Here is a 17,047-nt window from a genome sequence, read left to right as displayed (position 1 = left end):
TGCTACAGGCCTCATTGTGGATAGAGAAAAGAAAAGACCACCACAAAAAGCAGTGGCTATACGGCCTAATTAGATCACTTTGTTTTTCCAAAATCTTATTTACTGAACCTGTATCTTAAGGCTCTAACAATGCTAATATTTTTAACTGTGGAATGTATTCTAACTGCTTTCCTTCCACACAAAAGAGCAGGTTAAAAAGGCAAGTGTCTTCACAGTTTAATCCCAACTCTTATACCTACACATGATTTAGGGCCATTAGCACTTCCTGCATGAAAAGAAGAAAGTGTTTTGAAAAATACTTGTAAGAGAACAAATTTCAGTGACTTAGTCCTGTCTCATGCAGAGTAAGTACAGCAGATTCATAAGATATATGTTGTGTGGAGAATTTGTGTGGCCCAAACACATGGCACATCAACTGGCTTGAATAAGGCCATATATCCATATATCTATATGCTTCAATAAGGACCCAAAAGCCTACTGCAGGAGGCATTTTTTAAAACTTCAAGCCTTCCCTCTTTCTTTTGTGAGCTCCTCTGCTTGAAACCATAGGAAACTTCACATTTGTTAACATCACACCCTCATCCAAACAACACATTTTCATCTGGAATCGAAAGTTAAAGACAACTGATTAATAAAATCTCAGATGACTCAAACACAGCGCTGTATAGCTGAGGAAAACAGAGTATATCACATCTTGGGGCTGAAGAAGGATCTGAAATCCTAACAAGTGCAGTTCAACCTGGAATACTCAAGTATAAGCATGAGACATAGGGCATTAAGATGTTCCTACAAATAAGAGGAAGTCAAAAGCTGGTATTTTATACACAGTGCAAACAAAACCAATTTTTTATCTGATTTGGACAACAAAGACAACACTTGACAGAACCTATATGATGAAAAAGTAATGAGCTGTGTTACTACATCAAAGTGATTCAGGAAGGCTGCAGGCCTCGTATCTTCTGTGAAAGTGGACAGATTTGCACATGAGCGCCTGAGAAAACAACTTTAGGGCAAAGCTGTTTGTGTTCAGAACCTCCTTGTTCTGCTTCCTGAGGAATTGAGAATTTTCTGTATATACTCTCAAGCACAAGTACAATCTAAAAGATCTGCATTTCACACTGGATCACTAATGGCTGGGCAGAGAATATTTTATGGACATAACAAGGACAGACTTTTTTAGACAGTTAATAAGAGTCTACACAAAACTGTTTGTGCAACTTCACCCTTCCTTTCTTGCACCTACTCACCTTGCATGTTATAAGCTGCCAACTGGACAGCAGTGTCAAAAGGACATTCCAATCTGCCAAAAGAGAAATGCACTGTTAAAACCTGAACTGACACCATTAGCAGACAACTTATGTAACTGACAGTAAGAAACTGCAAATGTCTGGGATAAGAAAATTTAAAAGTATTGGTAGGTTTTCAGAAAATTATCAGGAGATAAGCAATACATTATTTAAGCATTCCTCTCCTGATATTCATGCATAAAACAATAGTATTTTAGAGGAAAAAAATAACATTACACTACTAAGCAAAACTTATTAATTATTCAAATATAAATGTAATAAACTCTATGCTAAACACACTGTAATGGTTTAAAAGGCTGCTTACTTTCCACTAAGAATATCCAGTTTCAGCTGCAGAACAAATAAATACCTGTAGGATTAAATAAGAAATAAGTCATTGAGTAATAGTGCTAATGTGTCACTCAATAACACGAGTAAGTTAGAGCTTGACAAATAAAAATGTTTTCTACTCTTAACATGAGTTTCCAAGACGAAAGAAACCGCACCATGACCTCTCAAGGCTTTATCAGTTGGGTTTGTGTGTTTTGCAGGCATTTCAAATGAAGCAAACCCAAAAGTACAAGTTGTCAAAAGCTGAACTACAGTGTTGCATGGAAAAATAAACAGGGTACTGAAGTAAATATATTTTTTATTCTCTTCTGATTCTACTTGAGCAAAGAACAAGTTGCATCTTCCACATTCCCTTCATTATTCATACATATACCAACCTCAAAAAAGAATGGTTATTTTTAAGTCTTGAAAAAAACAAATGTTTCTACTATGGATTGCTTAGTTAAAATCTAACCTGGAATGCTGACTGCAAAGTGACTAAAAATAAATAGCAGGCTGCAGCCTTTTCAACTTGTTTACCCTTCAGAGCCAGCTTTCCTACACTGCCTTGCATATCCTCTACTCTTTTTGCTTAGAAGTGGGGCAAATATTGACTATGAATCCCTTTGGTGTGCAATACCAATTATTCTGTTCCAATACCTCTGAAGAGCAGCCCTTTGCTCCATTATGGTACACAGCTTTCCTTTAACAAGAGAAGAGCTCTCATCAAGTATAAAACACTGGCATCCACCATGGTATCCAGTCTGAATTCCAGCACAGACTCCCAGAAACCTTACACACAACTTCTGCTTCAACATGTGCCCGTGTCTCCTCACTCTTTCATACACAGACACAAAAGAGGTGCAGGTGTTTTTCCTACAGGTACCACAGAAGTCCACAAATACGTTGCCAAACCATTAATTAACCAAAACCTTTTGAACACTAGCCTCTGCATGGGGAATAAATTTGGTTGATACTGACCCCAGATATGAAAATGAACACAGGCCTCCAGTGTGTAGTGGGTGTGACCCGTCTGTGCTTATCAGCCACATAACACTTCCACACAATTCAGGCACTTCCCATGCTGTGCTCCATGACCACTGGCTGAGAACATGAGCAAGCTGCACCTGTGGAAGCTGAGAAGCTCCAGCTGAGTGTCCTGTTGTTTAAAGGCAGAACCCTGGGAAAGCCCCTGCCAGTGTCACCTATAACCCACAGCACAGCTCTGCTTCCCACTGCTTCTGCTATTTCAAGGTGTCACACTGTGTCAAGACAGAAGGACAACTTGCTGCTGTCCTGCTCTGGGGGATTAGCTAGGCAGGCAGACAGTGTTTAAAAGCCCTCAGGTTTCAGGTCTGCCCAGCTAAAACTTGCACAGCAAGGTCTGACTGGCAGAACTCAAGTCAAGCTCGATGAAAATGTTCCATAGTAGTAGATACAGATACAGGTCTGAATTTTGTCTGCAGTTGCTGGTTTTAAAGACAGTTAAATGATTATTCAGGAACATGTATGGGGAGGTAAAACATTCTTCCCAGGTCAGCAGGAAAGCATTAAGAAGCAGCAGTTACCACATTATGTTACCACATGTGAACATGAAGCTGCACAGGGTACATATGGCTGGAAGGGGTAATGCTACTATAATCTTCCTGGTAGCACTCCAAGGGATTTGGCTAAAGTGCAGATTGAAGATCCACACAGACATAAACCTGAACAACAAACAAATGCACTTCACACCCTTACAAATGGCTGAGGTATGAAATGTCTACAGCTATCATGAAAACACAACTTTGTTTACTCTCCAAAAGGGATCAGCAGCAGTGGTAACAACGCAAGGAAGCGCTGTCTCTTACAACAGATTTGTACTCCTGACAGGTGGTAGGTTGGGCTCTTTTTCAAAGCTCCCCTCCTTGTCTCAGCCCATTCAGAAATGCAGTTCTATGAATGGATTTGTGAAATGCTTTAATCAAGAGGAACTGCTGCTCACCTGATACTACAAACCTACACCTATAGTGGTGTTAACTCAGCTCAGCATGGCAGTAAAATACTACTTTCCATAAGCTCTTTGAGGACCACACATGCAATGAATTGCTAACTGAAATTCCTTTTTTCAAAGAGAACCTCTAACTTGCAATTCAATGCTTTTCTGCCTGGAGACAGGATGACTGCATGCATTTGAAACTAACAGCTTAAGAAAAAAAAAAAGACAGAGGAATGATGTCCGTTCTCTTCAGTGAAAACCTCTGTCCATCGTGTATAAGCTACTCAGATCAGTTGCCAAAACTGCCTAATGAAAAATGGTGCATTAAGTCATATATAAATATTGAGATCTCTCTGTGTCACAGCACATTTATCTCCACACACAAAAGAACCACTTTACAAAAAGAAAACTATATTTACAAAAAGCCAAGTAAGCAAGTAGTTCTAAAGAATTTTCCAAATTGTTTAAATAAATGCTATGGAAAACATTTCCCTGGCCTTATTTGGGTCCCCCTCTCACACACAAAATCCCTCTTACCTTGTTAGCTCTTCACGTAGATTGTTGGGCTCTGATGAGTAAAACTTTACACGAAAATGCAGACAATATGGGGGGCCAACTGCAAAGCAGAATTCATGCAAGACAGCAGTAACAGTTACAGGATGAGACAGGTTATTTATTTATTACACAGAATCACATCACAAAACTTGACTGAAATTGGTTGGCTATGTTCTACACAAGGTCTTAAGGCAGGAATTGCTTTATGCCAGGGAAACCCATGAGGAACATCAGGGTGAAAGGACACTTAAATATGCACACAAAACAGTTTTATGTGTTACAAGACAAGCCAATGATCATATCACATTAATGTGATTCTTCCTGCCAAGAGCACGTGAATCCAGGTTAATCCCTATATTTAAGGGCTCTATCCATCACCACAAAAGCTAAGCATCTTGGCTCTACAGTTGACTAAACCTTCAGGCATGCTGTTGGTCTCTGCAACACCTTCCCAGGGCTCTGGGAAATACTCACTGCTGACAACTCAGGCCCTTCTATTCCACAGAAGTTTATAGACATACTTTGTGGGAATTTAAGAGACCCTTCTAGGGAAGAAACATCTCTTCTGGAAACTAAAGAGTTAATTCAGCAAAAGGGTGGATTAATAGCTCTTCAAAACGCCAGACGCGCATCGCTCCGCTGATTCTTGCATTTGACAGGAGGAATTTTCTCTCTCTCACTGCTTCCAAAACCTCTCTTGCATTAAAACAACACCACAAATCCCTGAAGACTTCCCACAGTGCAGAGCAAGGAAGCTGCTAAACAACATCTTCCCCAAGTACACATCACTGCCACAGCCAGGCCACACTGAAGCCTTGCGCAGCAGGTGAGGACTTGATGGACTGGACACAGATTCAAGTACGCAGGACTGCCCCATGCATGAGGTTCCAAGACAAGTTTTCCTATAGCCAGGATAATGCTCCAAAACACTAGAACATCCTCAGCTGCATTGACTCCACTTCAATTATAATTAATGAGTCCATAGCATCTTTAATTAAGAACATCAGAATAAAGTAGTATGAGCTACAGAGGGAAGATGCCATTAAACAATCAGTAGCACCATGCTGGGCTTTTGTCACTCGCCACCCTTGCCCCCTCACAGGACACTGCCCCCACCACCCATTTCAACTGGCTGCGCTTTCCGGATGTTAAATACAATGTACCGAGAGAAAATGGAAAGGACACTTACTTTTAACTTGCTTTTTAATGCTTTTGGTGTTGTCCAGCCAATGCTGAAAAATAAATTAATTTCACTGAATTATCAATAAAGAAATCTCCCATAAAGAACAAAAAAGGAAGTGTCAGTGAAAACCATCTTGGAATAATAAGTAGTTTGTTAAAACAATCTAATTCAAATGTTTCACAATTCATAGCTTTCTGTGCTTGCTGAAGATCATTTTGCTCAAAGTTTGTAATGCAAAATGTCAGTTTTGAACAACAGAAACATCCTGTAGTACCTTATTTAAACCAAATCTTCAAGACAGCACTGTCTACTTAAAAGAAAAATAAACATACTAGCAAACCACTTCACTGGATTTTCATCCTGTCCAGACAAACACTTAATTCACACATTAGGAGGCCAGCTAGTGACAATCAGCCAGAGAAGCATAAATCATAGCTGAAGACTCTGGCACTCAGCTGTGTGTGATGTTTACTTGGGGCAGGAAGGGGAGAGACAAAATAAATATTGTTGGCTTTCAAGCATTTTCTTTTGATGACTCAAGTGCAGTAACAGCAGAGCTGTCTGTGTCCCAACATCAGAGTCGGCTCTACCTAATTCTCAAAAATCTATTCACGGATGACATTTCAGCAACTGTCACATGGGAGGACAAGTTACTGCCTCACCTACTAATGCTAATTATAAGCTATATACTGGACAAGAAGCCAAAATAATGGCTTGACTTACACTGTGTACAACAGCATGTGAAAAAGCTATACTTGGCAGATCGAAATACCTACACATGTACACTATGCTCCCCAAAATAATTGCACATAATCGCACTGCTGAAGAGTTTATAGCAGAAGTTAAAGCTGGAAACATCTAGTGGGACAGATCTCCTTCCTAGTGCTGTGCAGGGCCAACAGCTCCCTCCTCCAAAGGAGGTGACTCACCTAAACAGGAAACACAGCACCCTGACCAGCATAATTGCACTGACTCAACAGCCAGAGCCAACTACCTTACACACCATGTCCTGCATGGCTCACCATGCCCAGGGAACAACACCTCATCAGATCCATCCCAAATGTCACCTTGCAACTAATACAGATGACTTATATACTTAGACTCCTTTTGTTAAACTGTGTGACATGAAGTTCACAGGGAGCTCCAGGGAGGACAGAAAAGCAAGAAGAGTATGAAAAAGAACCAGTATTTTCAGGTTGCACTGCCAAGTGTAAACACATTCCTGCCTCCAGAACAGCCCTGCCTTCTGCAGAGAGCTGAAGTCAGCCTGCAACACAGCCGGGCTGTGACTGATTGCTGTATTAGCTGCAGATGAGAATGCTTAAACCATCTGCTGCTGCTGTGCACACAGCTGAGAATGCTCTCATTGCCTATTCAAACTAAGCAGTTACAGAGAGCTATCTGAAATGTATCTAATACATTTTTAAAATAAAGCAGGAAGCTTAAGGAGGAATGAAGCAAATATTTACATAAATTTTGCTTACGCTACCAGTGAAATGGGAGTTAAGTAATTTTTTTTCTACAAGGAAATCATATAATCTTTTTTCCTATTCCATAAACTCACTTGCTGTAAGAGTTTACTCACTCCTTCCTCCACCAAAAAAATATTTAAGCTACACAGCTGGAGGCTTGCAGGTGATTTGGATACTGAAATGGCAAGGAGAGCCCTGTCTAGGCTCCAGGGCTGGCTGTGCCCCCTGTTTCATCTCCCTCCTGTTTTCTCTCATCTCCTCCACATTCCATAGGAAGGCAACAGAGAGGCAGGCCCACGACAGGCAACGATAGCATTTCACTCTGCTGGGCTCTGACTGCTGCTGCCCACAGGAGCTCTGCTCAATGGTGATGGTGTGCAAGGGAGAAGGGAAACAGAACTGCTTTTAAGTGGGGGTGGGAATGAAACAAAAAAACCAGCCCCAAAACCAACACATGAATGGACAGACACAGACGTCAAGAAACTTGAGATTTATTCCAACTGATTATAATGGAATTCAAGTGGACCTGGAAAAGAAGTTTACTTTTGATGAGGGTTTGCACAGCACAGTGTATTGCTGAAAATCAGAGATAAAGTTTGCTAAACAGAAGGCATTACAAACAACAGACTGCGCAGAGTACTGGAAGTCCTTATTAAAATAGTTTGCTGCTGCAGAAATTAAAAACAAAACACATACAAAACCCCCTCAAATCCTCACACAGCAACATTTCAAGAAGTTTGGGCAAATAGGTTTGTTAGACAAGATGTTGAGGCTAAAACTGATCTCTTCCTGAACAGCAGACTAGAGTGAACACAGAAATCACATGGAAACAACAATTCCTTCACTTCACTAATGGTTTCAAGAACATTTTTAAAGAAGCTATTATTTGAATACTAAAATCCAAAATGTCAGGTAGTTTCCATTATCTGGGTTTCCCCCACTCCCTAGCAAATCTTTAACACCCAACTAGCGATCATGTCAGCAGCAGAAAAGAATAAAAAAAAAGCAATCCTTCAGTTGTTCACAATAGATCTACTGAAAACTTATTTGTACTTAAAACAAGTGTGGGATTTCTAAAACTTTTGTATAACTATGTGTTGCTAGTTTGTATCAATAAAAGTAGCTAGCAAGTATGGTGATATTCTTAGATTTAAATTGGGTAGCAGAAAGATTATATTCTTCAGAGCCAGTGGACAATTCTGTCTACAGTAAGGGACTGGATTCTTACACTATTTAACAGGTCTCCTGAATAATCTTGGACAAGTCACTTGATTAGTCTCTGTTCTTTGTTTCCAGCTGCAGATTGGGTTTCTGCTAAAACTTGCCAGCTCCTTTTGCAGGAACGGCTGCTATTGCAACAGTTCTTCATTTCTTAAAGCAATTAATTATCTTTGGCTGTTGCATTCAGCTCTTCTGGCAAAATTCAATCTTTTCTGCTTCATTATACACAGCTCATCATTAAGGTCCAGTTTAAACAGATTGTTATCTCTACTCTGCTGCTTTTCAGTCACACATAGTTAAAAAAAGGAAGCAAACAGAGTTTGAAATCCCCTGTACCTGGCAGATTGTGCAGTATCAAATATTCAATCACGTGCTCTCTGGACTGGCAGTAATAATTTGCTAGACAAAAGCAAGGCATGAGCCACTGCTGTGGCAGAAAAGATTACTTCTTATTAACACATTTCAAGATGAAATAGGTTTATTTGCTAGCAGATCAGGGAGAGAAAAAAATTATCATATAGATAATTCTAGCAGTTAAAATTAACCCACTGTGATCTCTTATGAGATCCTGGAGACAGGGAAATACATCAGAAGCCACAGCAGAAACTGAGTTAGGATACCTTAACCATACAGACTACAGCTTTTTAGAAACAAAAAGATAAATGCAACAGAGTATTTCACTATCCATACTCAGCATCTTGGAACGCACACGCTGAGCACAGCTAACATGATTTTGAGACATATAAAATGGTATGCAATAGGCTATTTTCTCATTTCTGTTGTATGCGTGGTTCTGAATGCCATCCATCTGTTAGTGTAATGGTCTTTTTCTCTTTAGTGTTAAATGTTTCTGTTCTGCAAGGGGTTTAAGATGACTTTCACTACTGGGAACTACAGACCACCAGCAGCTAATCCCAGGGGCCTTGAAGTTTGCTTCAGATGCAGAACACCAACAATTTTCTCTGAGGAGCACAATCTTTACAATTACATGCTAAGCATAAAATTTGATCACAATAATTTTGGAAAGAAGCCATCAGGCTACAAGTGCTTTGGGGTGGAGCACTGCATCCAAAGCTGTTAGCTTCTTTCAAAGGTTCAAGTCTGTGGATTTTTTTTTTGCCTTTGTACAAAGCTGCAACAACTAAGAGATTACCTTCAAACTGTTATGGACATGGATCTTCACAGAAATAAAGGAATATACATCACTGCCTCCATTTCTGTATGCTGACCTTGAACAATTCAGATATTTAGCTCAACTGTCTGTGCTTCCCCTCTGCCGTCCTAAGCATGAAATAATTCTGAAGTGGCCTTGAAACACAAAACCAATTAGGTTATACATCTAACAAATAAGACTGACATATGCAGCAGGAAAACACCAATCTCATTCTACCTGGGGATGTTGGGCTAAGTGAATACAAGTTTAAGTTGCAGGGATGCAGGACAAAGTAAAAAACACTCCTTGCCTAAAGGCTCACTTAACTTGCAGCTACCCTAGGTGGCATGATTAAATATTTGACTATAAGAAGTATCTATATAAAAGTGCATGGCCCAGAAGTGAAAGAACTGTGGTTACTACTGACAATGCTCTGCTTCTGACTTCAAAACCTGTTACATTTTTAGAAACACACAATAAAACACCAACTTGGGCCTGGAAGAACCCTCAACTCAAACTGATACATACAAACACACCTGTAGCTTCCTAAAAACTTATAGTTGCAGGTCTGAGTCACAACTGATTTGAACAAATCAAAGGTATACCCCTCCTGCAAGCAGATATGGACAAGGTGACTTGCTGACAAGAAAGCTGACAGCATTTGCAAAGGAAAACCTTCTCCTCTCTGTACAGCACATAACAAAAGGGCCAAACACACAATCTGATTTTGCTCCATCCTCTCTGTATCATCAGCACCAAGAGTTTCTGCACCACACACCAGGCTCTGGGGTCTGACTGGACCAGCCTGCCTAGTGACAACAGAGTGTGACAGGAACAAGTGGAAACAAGAAAGGAAGAGACAACAGGCATGGTCATATGTTAGAGTGCTGGAGGAAGAATTAAGCTTGGGGACATGGAAAATCACACACTACAGAGCTTCTGCACAAAACTTAATTCACAAAAGGCAGCTTTCTTATAGCATTTTTGTCAGTATTAGGATTCAACTTTTACACTGTTGCTTAAAAAGGAGCAGAACTACTTACTGCCACTTGTGCTGAATCCATGAACCTTAATCCAAAGTAGTCACTTTCGATAAGGTCCAGATGATACATGATTTGCTCAAACAGGAGCTGGCCTTTGGCTTTTTTCTGAAAAGATAACGGGACTTAGTACACGGCAGGTAGATTTATTGTAGCATCTACCTTTTTCTCTGCACACATTATATTCTAATTCCAAAAATTTAGTTTCTGAAAATATAATGTGGACACCTTTTTTCACCCCCTTGTATTTTCTGATGGCTTCTTTTCTGAAAGGCAAATGCACACCCCACAAGAAACACAGAATATCCATAAAGAACTTGCATAATCTCCTTTCTTGGAAAATGTCAACACTGACTTGCCAACAGAGTGTTAAAATGTCATTTTATCATCTTTCCTTTTAGTATTTCCTTACTCACTGACATTCAATAGAACTGGAAACACAGCCAGTACAATTGCAATAACCAATGTACTGGAAAACTTCAGGAGCCAAGCAAATTGCTTATGAATTTACTACTGTTTGGTATCTAGGTGTTTCACCCGTTTAGAAGCAGGTAGCAAAACCTATTGAATTAGGAGATAGCATTCCATTAGCAAGTGCTTTTAACAACTACTAGGAAACAGTCCTAGTATTCAAGCAACTTGAATAAACAGCATTTAGATATTGCATTTACAAAACTCAGTTCATAAAACTAACTTCCAGGTGCAAAAAGCCAGCTCATATGCTCATACATAATTTATTAAAAAAACAGCTCTAGCCCCAAGGAAACATCATTTTTACAGTGATGATCTAAAAAATTAAACAGCTGCTTTTAAAGAGAAGGCACATAAATAGCACTGAGAAGTTTCTACACAATATATATTCTTCATGCTGTGAGCTCCTTTATAACAATAAATGGAAATAATAGTTTAAGAGTTATTATACCTAAGATGCTTAAATGTAATAAAATACATTAATAAATTATTAGATCAAAGGTCATAGTGTAAAAAAAATTAAATGCAATGAAACGCAGACATTATTTATGCTTACTCTGCCAGCAGCTGAAGGGTTTCTCTATTTCTGTAAAACCACCATCTTGCAATATTTTACCTCAATATTCATACATTCACAACATGAGAAATGGGATAACTTTCTAAGCACATATTTAGTAAGTAAGTAATTAGCAAATTTAGTACAGCTCTCAAAATTCCGAGCCAGACAAATTTTTGTTCTCAGAAATAATCTGGTTTAATCAGTAAGTAATACCTAAGGAAGTAAAGTTGCATGCTGTAATTCTTGTCACCTTCCTCTACCCTGATCTTCAAATATTTTATATTCAACTTTGCAATCACCATCATTGGTTTACTTGATCAGTTAAATCCAACACAACATATCACAGCTCAAAGCAAAATCCTAAAAAAAGTCTGTAAACAGAGGCTGTCTAAGCAAATTCTCACACAGTTATTTCTTTCCAGGTACTGGGAAGAATAGCAGGAATGGAAGGCATTTGGGCCAGCAGGCAACTTCACAAACACACAGCATCTACAAAACATTGTATAATACAAATACTAAATGTCAACCTATCAAATTCATTCAAAGTATTTTCTGTTGGTTTTTGTGGAAAAAATAATTTCTCAGGCAGTAACAGATTTATTAAACACCAACTCAAACAGAAACCTTAAGGAAAACCATCTACACATACAAACCCGTACCTTTCTTTCATTAATAGAGTCTGTAGGCCCAGTCTCGAAAGACCAAGGTGTTGAACTGTTGATATTTTTTCTCAACACAGGATATCTTCCACTTAAACATTAATATAATAATACAAGTGCAATCAATTCAGCACCTGCAACAGCAAAACTAGAAAAACTAGAAAGACTCTATGTTGCATGAAGCTTTCAGTAGCTTGTCTAAAACTAGTGGAAAATCTTCCCTTATTGAGCAAAACATTTGAGATCCTTCTCAATTCCTTTGTAGATCATCTCTAAAAAGTGCAATTAACCAGTTATCTCGGACAAATTCCCTGCTGGTGACAGAAGCACTTGACTCCAGCCTGGAATACTACACATACTACTTCAGACTACCCACGAGCGAAAATTCAATTTCTGCAGTGTCAGATTAGTTTCAGAATGTGTTTGGCATTTCAGAAATCTCAGCAGAGGACTCGAAGATTAACTGGACTCCAAAAGACTAATGTGGGATAAAGCCCCTGAAGAAGCAGTGGAGCAGCTGTGGAAAGATCTGCAGGACTTCTGGTTGTTCTCTGACTTAAATCACCAGGGCTGTCAACATGGAATTAATTATGTACTACTTTGCATATGACTTAAATCATCAGCAGCTGTATTTGGTGCAAGTCAGCAGAAGTGTCACATATGCTTTACTTTACTTAAGTCCTTCCTCCTTAAACAAATAGCAACCAAAAATATTAATGCTTTGTAACCAGTCAACTTTCATGAATCAAAATTAATTTCTTTGTACTCAATAAAACTGAGATCTCAAGAGTTTTCAAAGAGCAAAGATACACTTTTATTACATTTCTTGTAAAAAATTGCCCTTTCTTATGGCAACATTGGTGCTAATAACATCAAGGTTGCGGGTTCAAACGCCGTATAGGCCATTAAGAGTTAGACTTGATGATCCTCGTGGGTTCCTTCCAATTCAGAATATTCTGTGATTCTGTGAAAGTGACATTTTTATCCTGTTGCTGTCCTCTGCTTTTTTCCCCCCCTCTCCTTTCTTTCCCTTACAGCAGAGCTCAGGTTACACTCAAAGGACAAATATTTTCAAACTATTTAATGGTTACTGATGAACTATTAACAACTCCACTCACAAGCAGTCCAGCCAGTAGCTGGTCCTCCCTTCAGGGCACAAATTAAACTTCTCATGGATTTGCAATTCAGTATAACCTGACTATTTGATTTACAGAGTTTGCCATTCTCTCTAGGAAGCAACAGCAAACATCTCACAGCAGGAGAATGAACAACAGGAAAATGTAAACAAAATACACCATACGCATAGGGCAGGACCTCTCCTGGTTTTGCCACACTGGATAAAAGCATCTTCTGATCACTTGGGAATGAATCACACGGCCCCCGCCCCCTCCCCCCGTTTTCCCAATGAAAGGGATGCTCCCAACTAATGACATCTCCTGCTGCTCTTAATAACTGCAATTGCTGGCTGAGTGGGTGTTACACAGGCTGGGCTCAGCCCGGTAGCTCAGCAACACGGCTGGGTGTTCACCTCGGCGCGCTGGTTTGTCCCCTCACTGCCTTCACTGCCGGGGTAAGGCGATCCCGGCACATTCTCCTCGGCTCAGGCATCTCAGCCACTGCCTAAAACCTGAAAGGCAGCATTTATACCCTCTTCTCATGGTCTCCTATTTCATGGACACGCATCCATGAGGAGAAGCCAGCCAGGTGCTCCAAACCGGTCTGATCAAAGGTCAAAGCCCCCTTCAGTACTAGAGCAGCCAGTACAGCAGCGCTGCAGGAGCAACACAAGCTCACAGTAACTGCAGAGGAGCTTGGGCTGGTGGGCACCAGCTGAATGGCTCACTTCAAGTTTTTAACATCACAGCAAAGTATTTTTTTTCCAGAACTTGAAAAAAAACCCCAAGATCAAAATACCCACCTAATAAATCTACTAATTAAAATACTTATAAGAAAATAATCCCTCCTGTTTGTTTATTTCTTTGTGAAGAAATTGAGGGCCTTATACAAGATGAACTTTGAAAAAAATAGATGAATAAGCATTACCGTCATGTAACATACTATTCTTTGCATCTTTGCAGCTGTACTTTTTGTTTAGATTTCTACAGAAGATCACGTTAATATTTTTATTAACAATAAATAACAGTAGCTATTGTCTTCAATAGCTACCAAGTGGCAAAAACTTTCCTTGGTTTTTGTCAACTTATCAGGAGGGTTACCATTCATATGCATACGAGCTTCCTTAGAAATACACCATTTACACACACACAGAAGGTATGGGTCCCTATTCAGGATTTACAGCTACCCAGTTGCTAGGATGTCACCTATGCATGTTTGCAGACCACAGCAGCACAGAAGCAGCAGATAAGCCTGCCCATTTTTTAAATGAAGTAAATCCTCTTCTCTGAAACCACAGGTTTCAAATACCTAAGCTTCAACAGTGAGCTTTAAAGGAAGATGATTTCATATCAATATCATGCAAAAGGTATCTACAGTTAACACCATTAAAGTTTGCTGCAGAATTGGAGTGTTAAAACCCCTTATCGTTACAAAGGCAGCGTTAGAAGTACACATTATTTGTATCACCCTGATCTTCTTATGGCTTTAAGTTCTGACCTACAAATGGAGCTGCTCCTCTCCTCAACAACCAAGCACCACTCCTACAAATAACTTTTCCAAACTCTCCAGTCAACTTTCTCATTCATCTAAAGATGTCACTGGCAGCAAAACACTAGTTCTTCTAGTGCTTCTTTCTCTGGTTTCCTCAGTTTTTGACAAGTGAATATAAAACCCTGCAGGCTGGAAGGCTGGAGAGAATTTCTACCTCCAGAGACAGCTTATCAATTCTTGTATTTACTCAGTGTCTCACAAGTACAGGGAGGTAAGCATTTGGGATTAAATATTTTGTTATTTTATTCTCTGGAGAAAGAAGGCATTTCCCATCTTCATAGCAAAGAAATTTTTTTCAACACCCATCCTAATTGTACATTCATTAGAGTGCATTGTAGGAGGATTTTAATGTACTGTGCTCAGGCTTACTGACCCTATTACATAAGACAAAGACTCAAAACATTCATGTCTGACAGTTTGTTTTATGGAAGTCTCTGTTTCAACTTCCTGAAAATTTTTATGTTCTAACTACCAATTTGATTTAATCAATTTTTTAATTCTTTCTAATACAGAATATATCCACATTGCTTCTTCAGTATTAAGGTTTACAGATTACATGCCTCCCCCTATTATATGTTCAAACATTTCAGTTTTATTTGGTGTTCCACCTGCAGGTTTCTCATGAGCACTCTGATTAAGAGCACCAGAGAGTCCCAAGCCTTTGAGCTCTTTGCAGAGGCAGTTCAGCAGGAAAGCAGGACTCCGGATAAAATTCGCTGTGAGTTAAGAACGTGAAACTTTCAGGCAACTAAACCAGCCTGCAGCACAAGCCCCAGAAACACTCTGGCAGCACACTGCAGGCCAAACAATTTTCTCTTCAAGCAGCACAGATTGCTGCCAGCTGCTCCCTTCCTCCCTCCTTTCCAACAGTGCCAGGGCATGGAGCATTGCACAGAGACTGAAATGCCTGCCTGCCATGGCCCCGAAGCGGCTGGGCTGCGAGCAGGACGCGGTGCAGGCAGCCTGTGCTGCTCACAGGGCACAGGCACTCAGCATCCCCTGGCCAGGGCTCCATCTCAGCACGTATTTCAGTCTGGCACCCCAGGAAGCACCGGCTCACCCTGCACTGCCACTGACCCCCTCCCACTGCACAGACAGCAGCACCTCTGCTGCAGCTCATGAATGATTTTGTCCACTTTCAGTCCCCTAAAGCTCTTTCAGAAGTTTAAGCAAACAGTCAAAAGCATGTCAATGCTTTCAGACAGAAGATCACACAGGGAAATAAAGTTTTAATCCAAAACTTTATAGCCTTAGCACACACAAAAAGGGGCACGTTCAAATGTTTATGTTACTACTACTTCTGTCAGCTAAGCTTATTTTGAAACTTTAGAGGTCAGCCTTGAACACTCAGAGTACTCATTTTATTTGATGATTGATTTTCCAGCATTTTTAGCAGTATTAGATTTTCTTAATCAGCATCCATGCCAGGAACAGCATTTTGTATTTCATGTTTACATCCACAAATATTCAGCAAATGGCCATAAATATTCCACAAGTTTTTAATAAACCAGAGTGGATTATTGAGTAAAATCAACTATCACAATGCATCTTTGATCTTGCAGTCAGATCAACACAAATCATCTCTCTCCAAACAAAAAGCCACTGGCACTCGTTAATGATTTTCACATTCCAGATAGATTTCTTTATTTTTATTTAAAATAGTCACCACAGATACAGTCCTCTTTTCATCTTGTTCTATATTCCAAAAGTCTAAACAGCTTAGTTCAATTCCACTATTACACACAACCACCGGACTGGTTTATACAAGACCTTGTTCTAATGATACTTCATTATAATAAGGACAAAACCATCTCATTTTGCAACCTCCGTATCAAATTTCATGCATGTGTAAGTAAGGAATATTCCAAGATAAAAAACTACTCAGAGAGAGCATCCATTCTCATAATTTCTGTCTTTCATCTTATACCACCAGGAAGCATTTACCTAAAACTTTGCACGTACAGAAACTGGAATACAATTAACTCCATTATCCATGAGAAGATTATGTAAATTGTGGGTTAGGCAGGGTCAGGTTTTTTTACTGAAACACTGCTGGCTTCCACAAAGTACACTTCTGCTTCCACAAGACCCTACACTTAGTATCTGCCTCTCTTGTAAGGCTGACCTTGCACCCCCATAAAAAGCAATCCAAAAATTTCATAGTTCAAGTGTCCATATTTACATTATTTATATTAACATTTCTCCCCCTATCTACGTTATCTTTTCCCTCCCCCAATTAGTACTATGGATAGCATAAAATTGAGTAAATGAGAACATAATTTTAAAATATTTTGATTTTAAAATCCTCTGGAGCTCTCTCATTTCAAACTCTTGACAGTTTTGTTCCTAATGATTTCATAAGTTGTTAGTGACCCCAGATGAAAACTTTTTGTACTTTCAAGTTCCCTCTCACCAACTTGTCTTTCCTCACAAACCCTGAGCACCAAGAGAGCTGGTATTCCAGCTGTTGAGG

At 39.6% G+C, this 17,047-nt stretch overlaps 1 protein-coding gene across 4 annotated transcripts in view; it reads right to left on the bottom strand.

Moving 5' to 3' along the window:
- EPB41L5 (erythrocyte membrane protein band 4.1 like 5) overlaps positions 1-17,047 on the bottom strand; it is a 52,594-nt gene that overhangs the window by 30,753 nt on the left and 4,794 nt on the right. For all 4 annotated transcript variants that reach the window (XM_030952077.1, XM_030952076.1, XM_030952079.1 and 1 more), the window contains exons 3-7: positions 10,222-10,326; positions 5,339-5,381; positions 4,132-4,210; positions 1,612-1,656; positions 1,248-1,300 (exon numbers count right to left, since the gene is read on the bottom strand). In XM_030952077.1, coding sequence (XP_030807937.1) covers positions 1,248-1,300; positions 1,612-1,656; positions 4,132-4,210; positions 5,339-5,381; positions 10,222-10,326 — 325 coding nt within the window. The remainder of the gene's footprint in view (positions 1-1,247; positions 1,301-1,611; positions 1,657-4,131; positions 4,211-5,338; positions 5,382-10,221; positions 10,327-17,047) is intronic.

The sequence above is a fragment of the Camarhynchus parvulus genome, chromosome 7 (genome assembly GCF_901933205.1).
Source record: "Camarhynchus parvulus chromosome 7, STF_HiC, whole genome shotgun sequence".
Lineage (NCBI taxonomy): Eukaryota > Metazoa > Chordata > Aves > Passeriformes > Thraupidae > Camarhynchus > Camarhynchus parvulus.
Note: the sequence above shows the minus strand (reverse complement) of the source record. Positions and strands in the feature narration are given on the sequence as shown.